Source organism: Rhinolophus hipposideros (assembly GCF_964194185.1).
Source record: "Rhinolophus hipposideros genome assembly, chromosome: 4".
NCBI lineage: Eukaryota > Metazoa > Chordata > Mammalia > Chiroptera > Rhinolophidae > Rhinolophus > Rhinolophus hipposideros.
Genome location: NC_138050.1, coordinates 82,158,374 through 82,179,054, shown reverse-complemented (window position 1 = coordinate 82,179,054; position 20,681 = coordinate 82,158,374). Strand labels below are relative to the sequence as shown.

Here is a 20,681-nt window from a genome sequence, read left to right as displayed (position 1 = left end):
CTACCTTTTCTATAATACATGTAGTCCTTTCCATTAAAATAGTAGACCAAACAATAAAGCTTACTCTTCTTATTATAATTTAAGGTTTAAAATGTAAGTCAGAAACCCATATGTGTCTGCTCTGGCCAATACATTTGTTATGACATAAGTGTATTTTTAATTTCTTTTTTTTTTAATGATACCATTTTGTGAGTAGAGTGGAAGTTAATCCTTCCAATTATCAAGTATTTTGGGAAGTGACCCCTCCTGACATGAGTTTGCTGCAATGACAGCCAATACTCTCTATGGTGGCGGTACTCAGAACCATGTAATAGAGATACATATGATTGTAACTGCATTCTCTCTACTGCACATAGTGTTGGTCACCATCCCAGGGGTCAAGTACTACAAAGAAAGCAGCCGTAGGGAATTTTCATGGAATGCCACAGCACAGTGTAGGGACAGTCTTACAAAGAAGCAGAACTCTGCAGCTAATTCTGATGTTTTCCGTATCATAGTCTTAAATAGGTGAGGAATCCTTATCTCCATTTTACAGATGTAAACACTGAGGCTGGATGACTTGGAAACAGAGCCAGCAGAATATAAAGATGGAATTAAAATTCAGAGTAAGGACATCCAGTTCCTGAGCTTCCACTAAATCATATTCACTCTTCCAGGAAAGAAAAATAACACACTGTGTGGAAGAAACATTTTCTATTCTGAGCTTGACATTTTTGATGAAAAAGGGGAACTACCTCTTAGAACATACATTCCGCATGTCAAAATCATGAGAAATAAATCTCAAAAGACTTCATTTTCTTTGCTCTCCAAATCCCTAAAACAGCCCAATTTCACTTACTTTATTTTCTTCAAGTTATCTGAAAATTAAATGGACACAAACAGAATATGATAATCAGAGTGAATAGATATGTGTAAGTTACAGTTTTCATAAAGCCAGGGAATGGAAATTTTTATTAGATTTAATTAATGCAAGCTATGTCTATTTACATGCAGTAAACGTTACAATTTATTTTTACACTATTATCTAATGATGCAGTTGAAATTATTTTTATACAAATAAGTGACACTGTAGTATAATTTCAATGCAATTTTTCATACTTCCACATTGAATTGACATTTTTCCCCCTGCCACATTAACTGTCATTTCAAATAAGCTGTCAGGTCCAAAACAATCATTGTCCTTTTAGAGCAATATTTTATGGCTACTGTCCTAAAGCCTTTTACACGTGACCTTTAAGTACATACGGATGACACTAGCATCTGCCTCCTTTTATTATGTAGAACCTCATGCTTTGCACATCTTAGTATTAACAGTTCCTTAGCTTTAGCTAACTGTTCTTGCATTACTTTTCCTGTAACTTGATTTGTTTGCCTGGTTAATTTTTTAATTACACAATACTACGCACATTTATATAAATTATCCTGAAATTTCTTTTGAAATGGGAAAGGGAATAAGAAACATTCAATCCTGTTGTCAGATCAAAATGTCCTAGCTATTGTTCTGGAATTACGATCCTTGTGGACCAGAGAATACAATTGTGAAAACAGGAATCTAGTTCACGGGCATCATGCTGGAGTAGTCTCAAAAGTTTTTCCCCACAAGTTGCCATCCTGGTTGGTAGCATGCACTAAACACAGCAAGCCACTGACCTAAATCAGCTGCTTCCAGCTGCTTTTCTCCCCGTGTTCATATACATAGTCACACAGACACAGGCAATGAGACATAAAGAAACCCCAGTTTGGAAGGTCACTCACTATGGCTATGGCACAGACAGCAGATTAAATGACATTTCCAGCCAGTCAGCTGCAGCTACACTCTTTCCTCTCAACTGACTCTAGCAAACCAGTGACTCCTAATACACGAATGTGTATGCATTTCTTAGATGAAAATTGCTAATTCTAGAAGCCTTATAACAAGAAAATTGTACACAGAATCCCAAAATATAAAGAAGATAAAAGCTATATTTAGTTATAAAAAATTTGTATTATGTATGAAAATCCTTAATAATTATCATGAAGTTATTCACTTCATGAAAAGAACAATGATGTATTTTGATAAATACTAAAATCGGACAGTTTTTGTAATAGCAATGGCAGCATCCAAATTATCTTTTATTTTGTTTCAATTAGTGAGTATAAAAGAATCTACAGCCACTGAAATTCCTACTTATAGATGGTCAGAGAATTTGACAGGCCATCTTGTGATCTTAGAATCCACTCCCATTGGAATAATTTAGATTATCTCTGAGGGGACAAGTGCTATAATAATCTAGATTATTACTATGCGGAAGGGAATAAGGACCCACGTGAGGTACTCAAAATATTCTGTATCTTAATCTTTATGAAGGTCACATGAATGTATTCTGCTGTGCCCACGTACATATGTGTCCTCCCTTAATAAGAAAACAACGGCCCAGAAGCCTGAAATAGAGCAATGTACATTTTTGTTTCAAAGATAATTAACAAAAATTTCTAATGAAAGCATATATTGTTTATTATTATTATTATTAAAGTTAGAAAATAAGGACCACAACAATTTCTAATACATCACCTTGGTCACACATGGTAAACATTCACTTGTTATTATACAAGTGACTGCTCGACCACGGTAAGGGCACATGCTGAACACATGTGCCTGACTTGGCCTGACGTTTAATTGAGTCTGGCACGTGTGCTCTAGTCATGTGCTCAGCTGTGCAATTTTATGCGAGTGGACATCTGTAGACATGAATTTGAAAAGAACTAGGGCAAAGTGACAACTTTTATATATAGAAAAAGTGATAACAGGAAGCAGCAACATCTAACATTTATGGAGGTCTTACTACATTATAGGCACTCTGCCAAGTTCTTGCGTTCACCACCTCGAGAATTACGTTTACAGGAATTTTAAACATATGAATAGAGATGGGAGATCTGTTTTGGGATTCGCCCCCCAAATAAGATAATCTGGTAGTACAAAGTAACATACTTGTAGGCTCACAGTTTGTAAAATGTGGGAAGGCAACTCCTTTATATGTGATTGTGTTATAACTACAACTTGAAAACTAAAATTCATTAAAATGAACCCTAAACATTTAAAACCTAGGATTCCATAGGTGCCATCTTGAAAAGGATTATTAAAAGCAACTTTTCTGACACCAGATGCTATCTCCTGTTCTCAGAGTTTATCGTTGACAAACTCCTTTCGTTAGTCCACAATAACAACCGTGTTTCCCCAAAAATAAGACCCAGCTGGACAACCAGCTCTAAGGCGTCTTTTGGAGCAGCTCTAAGGCGTCTAAGGCCCGGTCTAATGTAATGTAATGTAATGTGATGTAATATAATACAATATAATATAATGCCTGATCTTATATTAATTTTTGCTCCAAAAGACGCATTAGAGCTGATTGTCCGGCTAGGTTTTATTTTCGGGGAAACACGGAATTAACAAGCTTGGAGCCTAGACTTGAATTAATTACCTGAATTAGGACTCTTTTCCTTAACAACCATTGTCTTCATGATGAATATTTTTCACATGTAAAGTTCTTGATACTTTCTATTGTATCTTTTATAAATTATCCATTACCATTAAATTAAATCATATTTGACAGATTTGTAAAGCTCCAAATTTCAAACACTTGTTTGATTCCTTAAATTGAAGTAATTATTAAATAATATATAAATGTGGATCAAACTGTGCTAACCCACAATATACATGCTCTCCTACTTAAGGTGAAGCAATCATTCTAGACATTGTTATCATGCATCATAATAGAGTAGAAACACCAACTTGGAACCTCATGATAAACGGCAAAAAATACTGGATGGTTCCCAGATATTGAGGAAGGCTTGAACTCTAGTATGTTAATAAATCACAGGCTTAGTACATTGTAGACCTGAATAGGACCTCAGAGATCATTTAGTTCAAAGCCCTTGTCTTCTGCTTGGAAAAAAGAAATGTCCATAGAAGTTACGCAGCACGCTCTAGGTCCACTGCTTGACAGTGGTGGAGCAAAACCAGAGCTTCCATCCACCTTTAAAAATTGTCATATATTGGAAAAGCCTTTAAAAAAATTGCAAGTACATAGTTGTAAGACCTCTGTATATTTTAGTAAAGAAAACACACAACATTTTTATGCGGAATCCTCCTTCTTTATATTTGTGCCAGTTCAAACAGTAAAACCCTATTGTACGATAATGTTCAATTTATTTAAACATAACTTTGAAAATAGCGTTAAGTTCCCCTTTCATTCCTGATGAAGTAATTTCAAAACTTTAACCCTTTTCATTCTGACTTTTGCACCACCTTCAATTCCCCATATTCATCTTTAAAGTATATTATATGTAAGTAAAGTGCAAGGATCATGAAGGAATGTTTGGATTAACCTGTTCTATGCAGGGTTTACCTATTTTTTAACTAGCCCACAAAAGTAAGAAACATTAGGTTAACAAATTTATTAGATACATTTAAGTAATCTAATTTATTAACTAAACTAATAGATAATTTATCTATCTAATTTATCTGTGCTCTACACCGCACAATATACATCTCTGTACTCTCTGCCTTCCAGTTAAAGCTCTGTTCTGTTTCTTTATTCTCAAAATCAACAAAGTCTGGGTTTTACAAGCATCAGATTTGATAAAAATATGCTTTTTATCAAAAGATGCTTCCCCGCACTCCTAAACTGGAAAGACATTTGAGACTATCTTGAATCTTTTTTGCCCCCATGATAAAGATGGTTTTGTCTGAGCCAGGTCCCATGATGACTGATGACTTCTTGGCATATGTTCAATGCTCAATAAATGTGAGCAATAACACAAATTACTGCAATGGAAAACTTTCATTCACTAGAGACCTTCTTTGAATACAAATATCCTAGATCTCATAGTGGACAGAAAATGAAACCATTCTTGGCATGTTAAAGATGACATTCTCTACTTGTCTCGTCCCCAAAGCGTAGTATAATGTCTTACATATAGCAAACGTTCATAAGCACTGAATGTATGAAATATAAGAATGAAGGAATTCTCTTCTGATGTTTGTCATGTCATTGTGTAGAATAAGGGCGTCACTCAAAGTGATTTGGTAGGAGTATCTGGATGAATCAGTAAGGTTTATCTGCAACTTTGATTTTATGATCTTAGTTCTATGAAATTCAAAGAAGTAACGCTCTAGTTCCTGGGCACCGTACAGGCACAGCAGTCTGAAAGTACTTAAGAAACTCTCGTATCTCTAATCGATAAGAGATGGGAAGATTAGAAAGTTATAAAATATTATAGAGCTAGAAAATAAAAGAGCTACTACTAATAGAAAGCCCTGTATTTTCTCACTGGAATGAACCCAACCTACATACTCGGTTTCAAGTTTACAAATCCTTATTTATGTTTGAAGTTAAGAGATGAAAAGAAAGAAGGAGAATTTCAAAGTTCATGTGGATAAGAAGACAAACATGTAACTACAACAAAAACGGAGAGAAGATAAAAATGGCTCTGGCATATACCAGACCTTTAATTATTTTATTTTGAATGGATAAATATTCATAATTGCTACCTACACTGATCTGTCCACATAATTATTAAACAAGTTTATTACATATAATGTGTACACACACATACACGCACACACACAGACATGCAATTAAATTGTTTCTCAAACACAATTATTTGAATAACTGTCTCAAACGTTTTTTCCCTCTGGGTAGACAGATCTCCAATCTACACAAATGACCATAACTATTCTGTTGTCATCTTATTTTTCTCGTCTCCCTCACAACCACATTTCTATATTTGCTTCTGCAAAATCATAGACTCCTACTTCTTCAGCACTCATGATTCCTTCCCATTAACTTGCTGCATCTAGGCTTATATGTCCTTTTAACAACTCAACTAAATCTGTATTGTCTTTAGTTCATTTTTTGCTAAAGTGAGCAGACTTCATTTTTCACTCTCCTGGAACTTCAGAGGGAAAGGAGCTGATTGAAAAATCACTCCTCCCTATCATCTGAGGCATCTCTTAGCCCCTCTGGCCCTCCTATTAACTGTTCTTTCTTCACCTGCCTCCTCACAGCAGGTCTGTCTCCAAAAGTGGGTCCTTGGCATCATGTTCTTTACTGTGCAGAACTAAACAGATCCTATTTTAAAGATTAAACAATCAACAGAATGCCTTTTAAGAAAGACTATGGATACCAAAGGTAGTTGGAGATGCGGAGCGACCAACTCCTGTACACTGCTGTTAGGAATGTAAAAGGATGCAATTACTTGAAACACTGCTTGGTAGTTTCCTGTAAAGATAAACACACATCTACCTTTGACCCAGCAATTCCTCTCCTAGGTATGTACCTAAGAGAAATGAAAACATGCCCACGGCAGAGTTGCACGTGCACGTTCATACAGTCATATTATAATAGCCCCAACTAGAAACAACACAAATGTTCATCAAGAAGTGAATGAATGAATAATGTTACATCCATACATGAATTACTACTTAGCAATGCAACAACATGCAAGAATCTCAAATGCATTATGTAGAGAGAAAGAAGACTGAAACAAAAGAGTACATAGTGTATGATTCCGTAAAGGCTAGAACTAATCCCTGGTGACAGACACCAGAAAGTGATTGTATGTAGGTTGGGAGGAGGCAGTGAATTCATTGGGGTATGGGGGGCTTGCGCACAAGGCAACTTTCTGGGCAATAGAAATGTCCTGTATCTTGACTGGGGTTGCAGTTACATGAGGATATACAATTGTTAAACCCTTTGAACTGCACTCTTAAAAGAAGAGTATTTTATTATATGTAAATCATACCTCAAAAAAAGCAATAGACCAATAATTGTTCTTATGCCAATGACTCCATTTCTGTATTTCCACTCCTCTCTAATCAGTTCCAGTTCTAGATCTCCAAGTACAACCAGGACCGCCCCATCTGGCTCTTTCATCCTTAGGTCAAACTCCCCCACCCACTCTTCTCAATTACATCATTCACTTTCGAGGCATGGCCATTCCTTCGTCCTCCTTTTAATCCTTTAGAGTCTGGTTATCACTAAAACTATCAATTATTCCTTTAAAATATAAATCACAAATCCTTCAAGACAAAATGCAGGAAAGAGCACTTTTAACATGTGGAAAATTACATCTGATTGGGCACCATTAACATCATTACTCGTCAGTTCTAATGATACCAGCTAAGTCACTTAACTCTCCTGAGTCTTATTTTTCTCATCTGAAAAATCATCACTATGTTTCAATCATGACTACATTAAGGAACACTGCCAGATACATAAAAAATAAATTTATAATTACAATGCTCTACATTTTTAATACAACACGTAAGGTTATTGTTACTGATACTTATTTAAAAGCCACCACTAGAGCCCTGGCTGAAGCCCAGAGTTGCTCATGTCTGAACTACTTCAACAACTTCCGATAGATTCTTCCTGATTTTTTGGGCACATGACCAACCTGTTACTCATTTTTATGACTAATAATTTACCATGCAATCCCTTTGAAAACATCAGTATAATCTTGATCTTTCAAAAGATATACGTGGCAAGATTTATGAACCCCCACATTTGTTTCATAGTAGTGTCAACCTGGAAACTTGGGTAAAATAAATGTAAAAGTAAAAAGCTAAACCTACAAATATATTTAAAAAATGGTTGCTTATAGTATGTAGAGAGATTATACACTTTTAAATCAATAACTGTTTATTTTCTTCAACAATTTCTTATTTTGCTGGATATTCTCACATTGTAAAACCTTTACTGGTCTGCTGAATTTACTTGGAGAATAAGCATCATAAAAAAGCTGTAGTGAAAATTAATATTTTAACCCCATAATCTAATCTACACAATACAAAATGGCAGGAAGATATTTTAATCTCTTGATTAAAAATGTCATTTATTTTTTTCTAATCAACATTCGTTGCATTTTCCTATCATATATTAGAAAAGTTTTTCTAAATGTGCAATTTAAAATAAGTTTTATATTTGCATTAGGAAATGGAGACTATAAGAATCAATCCCATGTTTTCTCTCATTTGTTATAGTGCTTATATATAGAAATAAAATGGAGACTGGATGCAGAATTGAAGACCAAAACACTTTCTGTTAAAAGATCATGGAATTTTAGCTCAAAGATTATATTTTCAATTATCTATGTAATAGCTTCAATTTTATGTTTTACTTGTGTTTTGTCAATATTGCAGCCCACAGCTATATAATTTCAGAAATCAGGAGGGGAAAGCACAATAGCTGATATTTTTATATATATCTGTGCACCATCAGAGGTTAATCGATGTTAATTTGAATTTAGAGCCTAAATATAACCATATTTCAAAGATTTTGCTTATTTAGCTGGAATTGGCCTCTCGTCAAGCTCTGTATTTTAGAAATACAAAAACATTTGGTGAAATAAAACATTTCTGAGAGTATAACCCTGGAGATGAGGATATGCACTATGAAATTCAAATATGAAGACACAACAAATGTATTAATTATTGATTTGAAAAAAATACATCATTAAGTGAATCTAGGACAAGAACTTATGAGATTCATCAGAACCATCTAGAAATGTTATAAGAGAACATGACTAAAATTTGCTAAAACTTAGGAAATTAGATTTTAAAAACAGGTAAATTAGTTAATTTCAATAGCTTCTACAAACAACAGCCTTTCTTTTCCAAAACAGTATATTAGTCATCACTCTCCTAAGCTCCTCATCTCCAAGGGAGGATTATATCTCCCTTCCCCACCGATGCTGGGCTTGGTCATATGACTTGCTTTGGCCAATGGGATGTTGGCAGTTGAGTGATACAAGCAAAGGCCTAAAATGTGTTTGTACAAATCGGGCTTACCTTTCTGTGCTCCAGCCATTGCCATGAGAAATACATGCGCTGGGTTGTCTGTTGGGTTTAGAAAAATGAGAGACATGAACAATACTGCCCCCCAAACCTGCAGACCTGCCCCAGCTGACCAGCTGATGCATGGAAGAGAAGTGTTTTATGATGGTATGCCACTGAGTTTTGGAAGGGCTATCTATTACAGCATTATAGTAGCAATAGATGACTGATTATATATGTGAACTATATATATATGTGTGTGTGTGTGTGTGTGTGTATATACATATATACATATGTATATATGTGTGTGTATATATACATATACGCGTATGTATATGTGTGTATATATACATATACACACATTTATATGTGTATTCACACATATGTGTGTATACACATACATGTATACGTATGCACGTGTATATATACACACACATATATGTATATACACACATACATGTATACACACATATATGTGTACATATATAACGTGTGTGTGTGTGTGTGTGTATATTTAGGTAATAAATTAAACTTTAATCTTGGTGGCAGACATTATTAGTTAACTGACTCAGTCCCTGTCCAAAATTTTTCTTTTCTTTAGCCATACTGCAATCATTGGGACCATGTAAACCAATTTGGGGCAATAATAAGATTTGGGGAATAAGATATAAGCTGATGTCACGGAGTGGGGTTCCTGGGACAGCTTTTTAAAAGTGACATGGTTGGCTGGTATGTTCGTCTGGTTGGTTGGTTGGTTTGTTCCGCTTTTGCCCTTTCCCTTCTGACTGAAATAAGGGCAGGATACTTCAAGATGCAACGGAATCCACATAACTAGTGGGAAGAAACCATAAGTGAAAGACAACAAAACAGAAAGAGAAAAGAAACCCTAAGAACATTCTGAGCACCTCCAGCAGCGGGCCCTGCTGATGTTATTCTGTTATATCGAAAAATTATTCTACGTTTGGGCTCTCCAGTAAGATTATTGTAGTTTGCAGCCAAAAGTAACACTAACCAATATTTAGAAGGATAGGCAGATAGGTAGACAGGTTGGTAGGTAGGTAGGTAGATAAAATTGTTTTTATTTAAATTACTTAAAAAGATATCTAATTCTACCTAGAAATATTATTTGACTCAGTCTAATATTAAGAGTTAGATTGATACTCTGCCATAAGAAAGGATGAAATCTTACCATTTGCAACAATATGGATGGACCTAGAGGTATTAAGCTGAGGGAAATAGGTCAGACTAAGAAAGACAAATACCATACGATCTCACTTATATGTGGACTCTAAAGAACAGAATAAACGAACAAACAAAATAGAAACAGACTCATAGATACAGAGAACAAACTGATGGAAGCGGGGCTGGGGAATGAGTAATAAAGGTGAAGAGATTAGGAAGTACAGATTGGTAGTCACAAAATAGTCACAAAGATGTGAAATACAGTATGGAGAATATAATCAATAATGTAAAGACTATGTAGGGTGTCAGATGGGTACTGGACTTATTGGGGGGACCACTTCATAGATTATATAAATGCATAACCACTGCACTGTACACCTGAAACTAATACAAAATAATATTGAATGTCAACTATAATTAAATATGTATGTGTGTGTGTCTGTGTGTCTTCATTAACGGGATGTTGAGTACAGCATAGGGAATATAGTCAATGATATTGTAACAGCCATGTATGATGTCAGATGGGTAGTAGAGTTGGTGGGGTTATCACTTTGTGACAGGAGGGTGTGTTTAATGTCTAATCATGTTGTTTTGTACACCTAAAACTAATAAAAAAATTAGATTGATAAAATGATCATTTTAGCAAGAATATATAATTACTTTGAAATTAAGTTAAAGGTTCACTTTTTATACATTAAATGCGCTTTCCTCTAAGTAGAAATAATACTTAATGTTATATCAGATAATTTTAAAACTAAAATGTGGCAGAATAAATTTTATTTTATAATTTAAGGTTTGGATTTTTTTCCTTTACACTACCAGTTTTACAAATTAATCAGAAATAGCCTTAAAATTTACTGGCATTTTTACTATACTAACTGCACATGGTTTGGGATTTCGTTTTTAGGATAAGCCACGATGCCTGATATATTAGATTTCAACTAGGTGGTTACCCTCATCTATGTGATCGTGAAAGCAGATGGCAAAATATCATGGCAAAACACCAGCCTGACAAGACTCACTCTTATCCAAGCTATTTTTTTCTCTCTAGATCAGATTTTTCTATATAGCAGCAGGTTCTCCAAGAAAATGTATCCTTCAATTTTGTTTACTTCCATTTGATGCATATAAGTAAATGTATTTATTGAGATTCAGGTGTGTGGTAAAGTGCTATAAAGGAAAATTATGGTACAATGGCTATAACTCATAAGGAATAATAAGAAGACCTGGTGAATTGAGTTAATTTCAACTATATTACAGTATGGATTTTTATGATGTGTCCTCTCTCTGACTATATTAATAAATGAAATAGTGATGAATAGTTCTGGGAATTTGAGGCAAAACATTAATATTTCAACATTATCACTGAACATCTACGTCAACACACATCAAAAATGCATGAGAAATGACTAGCTGTACTCACTAGTTACACCCATTGAGAATATATACATATGTATGAAAATTAAATGTGTACATAAGTGTGCAATGTAATTATAGATAGAACATATAGCAAGAAAAAAGGTACATGAAGATAGCACATGAGAAATTATGTCAAGCAATTGAAACCAAATACATACTTGTAATCGGTTTGCAATATACTGTATGATCACAGGAAAATACAATTATATTTAAAATGATCAGTTATCTTCGAAATTACTAATACTAATTTTTAAAAAACATACTCTCAAATTATAGGCCAAACTTGATTATACTTTTTTAATTTAAAAAGAGACCAACACTGTCCATCAGATAAAAGGGACTGTCCATGGGTGTACAGTCTCCAACTTGCTGTTGAATACCCAGGGTCTGAGTTATTCAGTGATTATAATTTTTAATTTTTATCTTTTGGTTTGGAAGACTGTTGGGCTGATGAAGGCTAAGCATACACTTTAGGCTTTATCTGTGTTCATTCACGGTAATCAGCAGCCTTTTCTGACTTCCTTCAAAAGAAGAGCAACCTAAATGAGTTTAAGGCCCGTGGCAAGAGAGTGAAGCTCTTAGATTTACTCATCGGTAGCTCCCATATCAGCCATGAGTCACTATGAGAGCGCTGGACCTCCATCTAAAGGTCTGAATCAGAGATGTTTCTCTGGTAAGACATGAAGTGGGAACTTGAAGGTGTCCCAAACATGTCAGGCTTAAAAGATACATCTTTTTTTTAATGAGATAAGAATCTGGGAAGGATTTAAGAACAGAAGCTGAAATCACTTGACATACTGAGCTCTGGGCACAATCAACTCAGATGCGTTTATTCTAATCAGCAGATGAGGGAAGAGACATGACCCAAATACTCTCAGATCTTTCGGTCAAGGGATACAAAATAAGATGACACAGTACCATTTCAACCCTTCAGCAAACTTTTAAAGACTGACAGAGCGATTCTAAAAGGGATGTTTATTTTTTGGCTTTGGGAAAGTCAGTGTGTATGTTTATACAGAAACACACTTGAAAACACATTTTCTCTAGCAATAATTGCTTTTAGTGAAATAACGCTAACAGTGAAGTTGACAAGAAGAACACTCTATTACATTTGTGTTTTATTTCCTCACATTTCAATATAAACCTGCAGTTTAGTTTGCTATGTAACTGTAGGAGAATTGCATCTATATTCAATTAAGTGTTTTTGTGTCCATGAGTGCTTTCTAGGGTGAACTGCATGGGTCTGTAAATAGATAGCCTTTTAATCAAGCCCTTCGGTGTAATTTACATACGTTTTTATAATTTCCCTGCTGGTATAAATGTTTTGTATTTGAAAAAGTTATCTGAGGTATTACATAGAAGACTTGCTTAATCTTTTAAAGTTGAATCATATTCAGTGAATTTTAGGAAGGATTAATAATGGTTGAGCATATATAAAATACTAGATTTAGGTAACTTCATATTGGCCTCCACTAGGGTTTATTCTATGAAAGTCATTGTTTTGAATTAAGAATTGTTTAACACTCCCAAATTATGTTTAAAGTGCTTGATATAATTTGTAAAAATGTTTATTTTTGATGTTTCTTTAAATTTAAAATAAGGCTTATATTTAAAATGTCAGAACAATCTGCTGTGGTTTATAGAAGTGAAATGCCTTTTTAAAGCAATTTCTGAGAAAGCATTTGATAGAATGCTCTTAAATCAGATTATATTTAAAGTAACAATGAGCTTAAAGATAAAAAAATCTGAAATTATTTCATAATAGTTGTATCCTGACTTTTCAAGACTCAAAAAGCTTTGTTTGTTTTAGATAGTTACAGTTTAGAAATATTAAAGCCACAGAACAAAAACAGAAGCTGTCTTCATAAGGTAATATGGGTTCACAGAGTTACAAACTTGGATTTGAATATGAGCTCTGCCAATTACTAGTTGTAGGATCTCTGGAGATAAGAGTAAACCTGAGCCTTTGTTTCCTTAAATGTTGGATAAAAACTGGATCATAGGGCAAATTAAATGAAGACTACATGGGTTTTCATAGAATCTGCCCCAAAGTAGGCTCTGAGTACATTCTTTTGTCTTTCCTTATCTCTTGTACTGTTCTCCACTGTAATTTAAAAGACATTAACACTGTCATACATAAGGAAATTGAGAGAAATAGAGTGGTGGTTAAGAACTTTAGAACAAGAAAAAGGAAGGAAACCTCCTCCCCCCCCCCCCCCCCCCCCCCGCCAAGATTTCGGACCTTCTCTGACCATTAAATGCAATTTTCTAAAATAAGAACCACGATAACTGAACTAGCAACAAGGTTTGAAGAAAGCAACAGTATATCAAATTGCTACCATATCTGTGCTTTCAGAGTATTTAAGTGTGAAAATATACTAAAGGTAAAATTCTCTTTTTTCCAGAAATTCACAAATCGTTTTCTTTTAAGAGAGACACTGTGCAAGAGCAATATACAGGTGACCCTTGAACAGTGTGGGGGTGAGAGGTGCTGATTCCTGTGTACTCAAAAATCCATGTATAAATTTTGATTCCCCCAAAACTTAACTATTCATAGCCTACTGTTGACTGGAAGCCTTACCGATAACATACAGTCAATTAACACGTTTCATATATGTATAAACTATATTCCTACAATAAATTAAGCTAGAAAAAAGTTATTAAGAAAATCATAAGGAAGACAAAATACATTTATAGTATTTATTGAAAGAAATGTACAAGCGAACCTCAGTAGTTCAAACCTGTGTTATTCAAGGGTCAACTGTAATAAAAACAGGGAAGAAGACAGTGAAGTGTTTCAATTAGCTTAAATGTAATGACAAGGAAACATTGAGATGTCCTTTTAACAGATGCAAACATCAGCCATGCTACTCACAGCGAAAAGTGACTAACACTACTAATTTATGTTGCTTTTGTTCCCCTCTGAGAGTTACCATCAAAACCAGAGGATAGAATACTCAGATACGGTGTGAGTTAGACAATAATGTGCCCTCACCAATTATGAAAGGACTGACACTGAGAAACACTGGTACATGTCCTTAACATCCTCCTCTGCTTTCTCCTCCCGCCCCTTTTCCCTTTCCCGCTTCACTCTTCTGGAAACTATTGTATAATATCTAGATCCATATTCTTTCGGTTTAAGGCTTGTTCCTGGTTAAATAGAAATTCTCTGAGGAGGGCTGTCTCTCATATATTGTAATTCATTTACGCTTTAACTTGAAGGAAGTTGATTAGTCTACTCACACCAACAAATGAGGACTACAAATGTTTCGAATTACAAACAAGAAAAAGAGGTACAGAAATGAGAGGCTCTGGCTAACAAAGCCAGACTTTACCTATGTAAAAAATATCATTGTTTTGCCTAGAGTTAGAGTTAATTACAATAATTTGCTCTAATCATGTGCCTGTACCTCTTTTTTCCCCCAAACATTTATTTCATAATTATGTTTGCCAAGTTGTTAAGCGTAATGACCCTATTTTACCATCAAGCATGGGAAAAAAAACAAACAAACAAAAACACAGACTGAGAGAAAACATGTTCCACGAATTGCTGAAAGTTGGCTTTTTCAGAATTACTGAATATATGGTGTCTGACTCAGACATGTCTATACTGGGGGTACCAAAAACATGTATACACATGACTTGTATTCATCTTCTGTTATCGGTGCATTTTGAATATTACAATTTTAATACAGTTGTTTCCTTTTTTAAAATGTGTATGTATACATTGCTTTGGCACCCTCTGCACAATGGAAATAAGAAAAGGGTAAAGCCTGTCTGGGCTCTACGCTCTGTGGCCAGTTCTTCCAATTTATCTGAATTCACTGATGCTGAGCTGATAAATCAAGTGAAAAGTAAAATGCTTGAAATGATCAGTCCTAGCACAGATCAGTAGCCTCATTATATACGTCTATATAAATTGAGCTGATCTAGCTGCTCTAGCCCAAGCAATGTTCTTCTTTTTATGTAAAGGTAGGAATATGTGACTATTGGGGGGGGGGGGGGGGTAGGGGCTTCATTTTGACTAACAACTTCTGCCATTTTAAATCAAAGGAAACATTTCTTAAATGGAAGATTTAATAAAAGTTCATTTTAAAAACCAGTAAAATATATATCAGACATTTAGAAAACATTTATCAGCATATTAAGTTTTATGCTATACAAATATAACAATGTCAATAAAGTAAGCACCGTTTCAAAAATCCAAACTATAATGATTATTGCACGAGGCAAGACTATGAACCTGAATGGGAAAGGAGAGCTTCAGTTGGAGATATTTAGCCTGTGGATTCCCGTCTTGTTCTAAGGGTTGGCCTAGGACAAGGCAGCTTGATACCTTTCTAGTGTCAAGCTTCCTTAACATCCTCCTTTCTCATCTCCCCCCTTCTCTTACTTGATACTCCACTCGTGGCCAATGAAATAAGAGGCTAGCCTTTGAACTCTTCCTAAACCATGGCTCTTTTCGTCATTAATTAAAAAGACAAAATAAACTGGTTGCCCAGGTCTTTTAAAAGATGCTACTTCTGTACATAAACCTTTGATTTCATCACCTCTTTCTTTACCTGCAAACATTCTTCTCAACCTAATTCTCTTAGAAAAGTTCTGCAAAGGCAAAAAATAGATGTCTTTCAAAATCCTCTCATCTTGACCATACCAAGCTGATGTTTTATCCTTTTATTATTCAATATTTTTGTTTGTTTGTTTCTTTGACAACTTAGGAGTTCAGACAAGGCATCAAGATCCAAAGGCAAACAGAAAAAGAGGAAAGAGAAATTAATAATGCAACAGAGATATGTGTTAAATAGCAGAAGAGCAGAAAGACATGTTCACAGTTGTATACATTGAAAGTTACTTCGGGTAAACTTGAGCAGTTTTTATTTTCTAATTCTCTAACAAGGATTATATATTTATTTGTCCCAGCATAAAATTTTTCTCAATATGTTACTGTAAATTTTGAAATACACCTATGTTTAAGAGGTCTCTGCAAAACATTCTTTTTGCTTCTAATAGTATCTTTGCACTCTCCAGAGTTTACAACATATACTCCGTCTTGAATGATGGTTAATTAACTATTGATGGGTCCTGGCATGCTAGGGCTTCCCAGGTGACAGCTCAGTATTCTTTACTAATCGTTTAATGAAAACACTTACATGAATAATGAATTTGGCATTTCCCTAGGTACACATACAACTTTTGTAATAGTAACAAAGGCAGGCATATGCACAGTTATACAAAAATATTGTGGCTTTAAAATGTTTTCACAAAGCAAATTAAGGAGATTATGTTGAAAATGAAAGCTCCAGTTTCTCAGGTTGTTATTAAAAGTTTCACACTTATATATATATATATTATAGTATAAGCACATAATATTAAAAGCACAAAACACGGTTATGTTTAAGAAGTGAAGACTATTACTTGCTATATAAGCCCCAAATGGAGTGAGTATAATTTAGATTTTAATAATCACAGTTCCAAACTTGAAAGCTTTATTTAAAAGAAACACGCACATATCTCTAAAGCGTCTCTCTCTCTCTCTCTCTCTCTCTCTCTCTCTCTATATATATATATATATATATATATATATATATATATATATATATATATATACACACATATATATATATATCAGATGCAGAAAAACAATGTGTTTGAAATGTCTATGAAACTCACTATTCATCTCAGTATTAAAACTTATATTTGTTTAGTCTGATTTTACATGAGAACATGGACTCCTTGACCTTAAAATTCAGCTCCCACAAATCCAGGACCACAGTGCTGATCACTGAACGCGTGATGAGGTGACTTGGCAGGCACCACTTTAAATATGATTTCAGCAATCCCTTTGATTCAACGCCTGTCCTGGTTCAAGTTAACATTTGCTTTAGAAAAACTAAGTTACTACAACCAGTTAATTGAACAAATCTGAAAAAAACGTTTTTATAAACTGTTCACGTGGAAGAATATTATTGGAAAAAGATATTGGAGGCATTCTCAGAAAAAAGTCAGTTTTTAGATTGAGAAGTCCCCAAACTTTGTCTTATTATCCTTTATTATATGACTTTGGACAAGTCATTTAACTTCCCTGACCCCTCAGTATCTTCATTTGTACAACGAATAATGAAACTTGCGACACTTGTATTTCCTAGTTGTAAATTTTGAAAAGATCCTTTCAAAAATTACACGATCCTGATATACTCCACACTATCACTCTTACCACTCCCACTAATTATAATACTATTGCCACCATTAATTGAAGTCTATATGCTCAAACTTCGTGACTTGCTTTTAATACCTTGTTACTGTATCATACCTTCACAACAACTAAGGATTCTGATTTTCTTACTACAGATGAAGAAACATCTCAGAGTGGTTAAATGACTTGCCAAAAGTCAAACAGCTATTAAGAGCTTGAATATAAGTTTGAAGCCAGATCTGATCCCAAATTTCATTTTAGATCCACTATATCCTGGTTTCCTGTAATATATCATATATATTTGTGTGTATATACATACATATGTAACATCAATATATAATACATATTACATAGAGATATATTGCTCATTTTACACACACACACACACACACACATATATATATGCTTTAAATTTTAAAACGCTATACTATTTTTTTTTTATTTCAAGGCTTAATGCATGGAACAGAGTAGGTACTTAATTCAATATTTGGAGAAAAGAAATATATAGGAAGTAACCAAGACCATTTTGAGTAAACTGTTAATTAACATGTGTCAGCAATAAGAGTGACTATTTAAATCTTCCTCTTCTTCAAGATTATGTGATTAAAAATTGTTCTGGAGAAAAAATATAGATGGACCAGCCATCGGTTCATTGCTAAATACAGAATTGACAACGACAGAAAAATAGCTGTTTTCAATAAACAAGGGCTGAGATCTAAACCTATGGTCCAGAAAAAAAGAGAGAAAAGATCCTTTCAAAAATTACACGATCCTGATTTTTCAACATATTATCCTCAAACTTGAAATTTCAAATAACGTATTATGCACATTTCCTATCAAAACAAGATAATAATACGTGCTATGTTTTATTTCTTTTGACTGTTGTATATGAGTAATAACAACGATGATGATAATTGGATAGTGACATTCAAAAAGAACAATTTTGTTTTTTTTCAGAGTAAAGGAGAAGGGGCAGGAGGTATTCGAAAAGATGCACAGAAGTCTTATTTCTAACCAGAACACAAATTTTCAGCTATGGACAACACTCCAGGCTTTCTCCTACTCTCCTCCCAAAGAACATAAGGCTGAATGGAAAGACGCTGACACGTGTGCCAGTTGAGGGCTAGAATGACATATCTGGGGAACAGGAGATGCTGCTGTTTCCATTATCCATTGAACACCTTGGCAATTCTTAGTTCGTCCTGAGAATGTGATACTTACTCTTGTACTGCTCTGGCTATGGAAAGGGCCGTAGATCCAGTTTCATTAACGCTATCTAAGGTCACATTTGGCAGGTCATCATCATCACTGTCACTTTTACTTTGTCTGGGAGATAGGCCTCGGGGGTCCATTTGTGCTGGGGAAAAAAGGCATATATATGAATTACAATTAGTGTGCAGACAGTTCACCTTGTCCTGGACCAACATCAAGCATGGAAGGTCTCCTCTGTGTACATCACATACATGGAATTGTCTAGAAATCCCAGGGATTAGTGAAAGTGATATAGTTTATGTACTGAACACTCACTGCCTCTTTCCTCATCTTCATCTGATTTACAAAACCTCCATCAACTCTCAATAGTTTCAGGACATGATTACAGAGTAGAAACTCTAAAATCCATGATATTACCTACTCCCGAGTGGTCAGAAGCTGATTAGGTCAGGTAGCTCTTGAGTTACTGTGGGGCAGTCTGGCTTCTCGTTGGTCCTGCTGCCAGAATCCTGGCCATTTTATTGCTCTTGCTTACAGCCCTCATGATAAGCTTAAGAAGAGCAAGGTTCACAAGACTCAAGGTTTTAGGTATTTTCCATACTTCCGTGAATGATTATCGTGTAGTTCATTACTGCTGTTGAGTGAAAATCTGAGTGTAGAAAAATGACAGAAGTAGTCGCATTTTTAATTATGTGATTACATGTGCTAAAAAATACTCTTCATCTCCATCCTGATTTCATTTTTCAGAAAAGGCATTTCCAGATATGATCCTCCTCCCACTGTAAACTTGGCCAAAGCAAGAAAGAACCTAATGATCTGCCCTTTGTTCACGAGTCAATCAGATCCTTTCAAATGAAAATTACAGTCAGCACTTCATATGTTAATGTATATTTTTTAAAGTTACATTTCATTTCCACCTCCTTCTCTCTGTGAGTAGCTTTAGACCACTGCCTAGGATTTCCATTAGCCCTCACCTCACGCACAAAATACATATGCCTTCTAAATTAAAACTATTCTACTAGCTACACAATTGCATCGTTAAAATACATGACTTCCACTTTAGGCAGTTCCAACCAGATCACTACTCCTCAAACCTGCCTACATAACATTTCTAAAAAATCCACTGCTTGCAAAAGAAAGCAAAATCACTTAAAATCATGGTTACAATGATATCTGGGTACATTTACAATTTAATTTTTTCTCAATTTTTTTTTTTTTTTTTTTTTTGCTTACTCTGCATCATGCATTAGGTAGAACTTCAGGGACATGCTGGTTTCACCATTTTTTTTAACCCACAGAGACAACTTCTTATGATTCTACATCACATATATAATATGGATAGAAAAAGTATATCTAAAAAGTTTCAACATATTTGTAACTAAACTTGGTCAGGAAGGAACTTGTATCTGTTGAATCTAATGCATTAGTGTATCTGCCATACATATTAAAATGTACTACAAACAATGAAGTGCTTGCTAATAGTTGTTTAAAGAGAAAATAACTCAAATAACCTAAATCAGTGGTCCTCAAACAAGGCAACTTTGCCCCCCAAGAGACATTTGGCAATGTTGGAGACATTTTGATTTGTCACAAATTGCAGGGAGAGAGATGTTACTGGCATCAGAAGCCAATCCTAAACATCCTACAATACACAGGACAGTCAGTTTCCCATGACAAAAATTAACCAGTCTAAAATGTCACTAGTGCCAGGTTGAGAAACTCTGATCTAGAGATTTAAGAGTCTGGGTATAGAAAAGTATTACATCTTGTAACTTTCGATTGCATAATTATGTTTTAGTTTCCGGCACTAGCAAAGAAATTAAACCATATATTGGATTACCCATATTTTCTGGCCCTCAA

The 20,681-nt window shown here is 34.6% G+C and overlaps 1 protein-coding gene across 6 annotated transcripts in view; it reads right to left on the bottom strand.

Moving 5' to 3' along the window:
* The window catches only part of KLF12 (KLF transcription factor 12), a 566,208-nt gene that overhangs the window by 93,893 nt on the left and 451,634 nt on the right, over positions 1 to 20,681 (bottom strand). For all 6 annotated transcript variants that reach the window (XM_081045624.1, XM_081045623.1, XM_081045621.1 and 3 more), the window contains one exon: positions 18,831 to 18,966. In XM_081045624.1, coding sequence (XP_080901750.1) covers positions 18,831 to 18,966 — 136 coding nt within the window. The remainder of the gene's footprint in view (positions 1 to 18,830; positions 18,967 to 20,681) is intronic.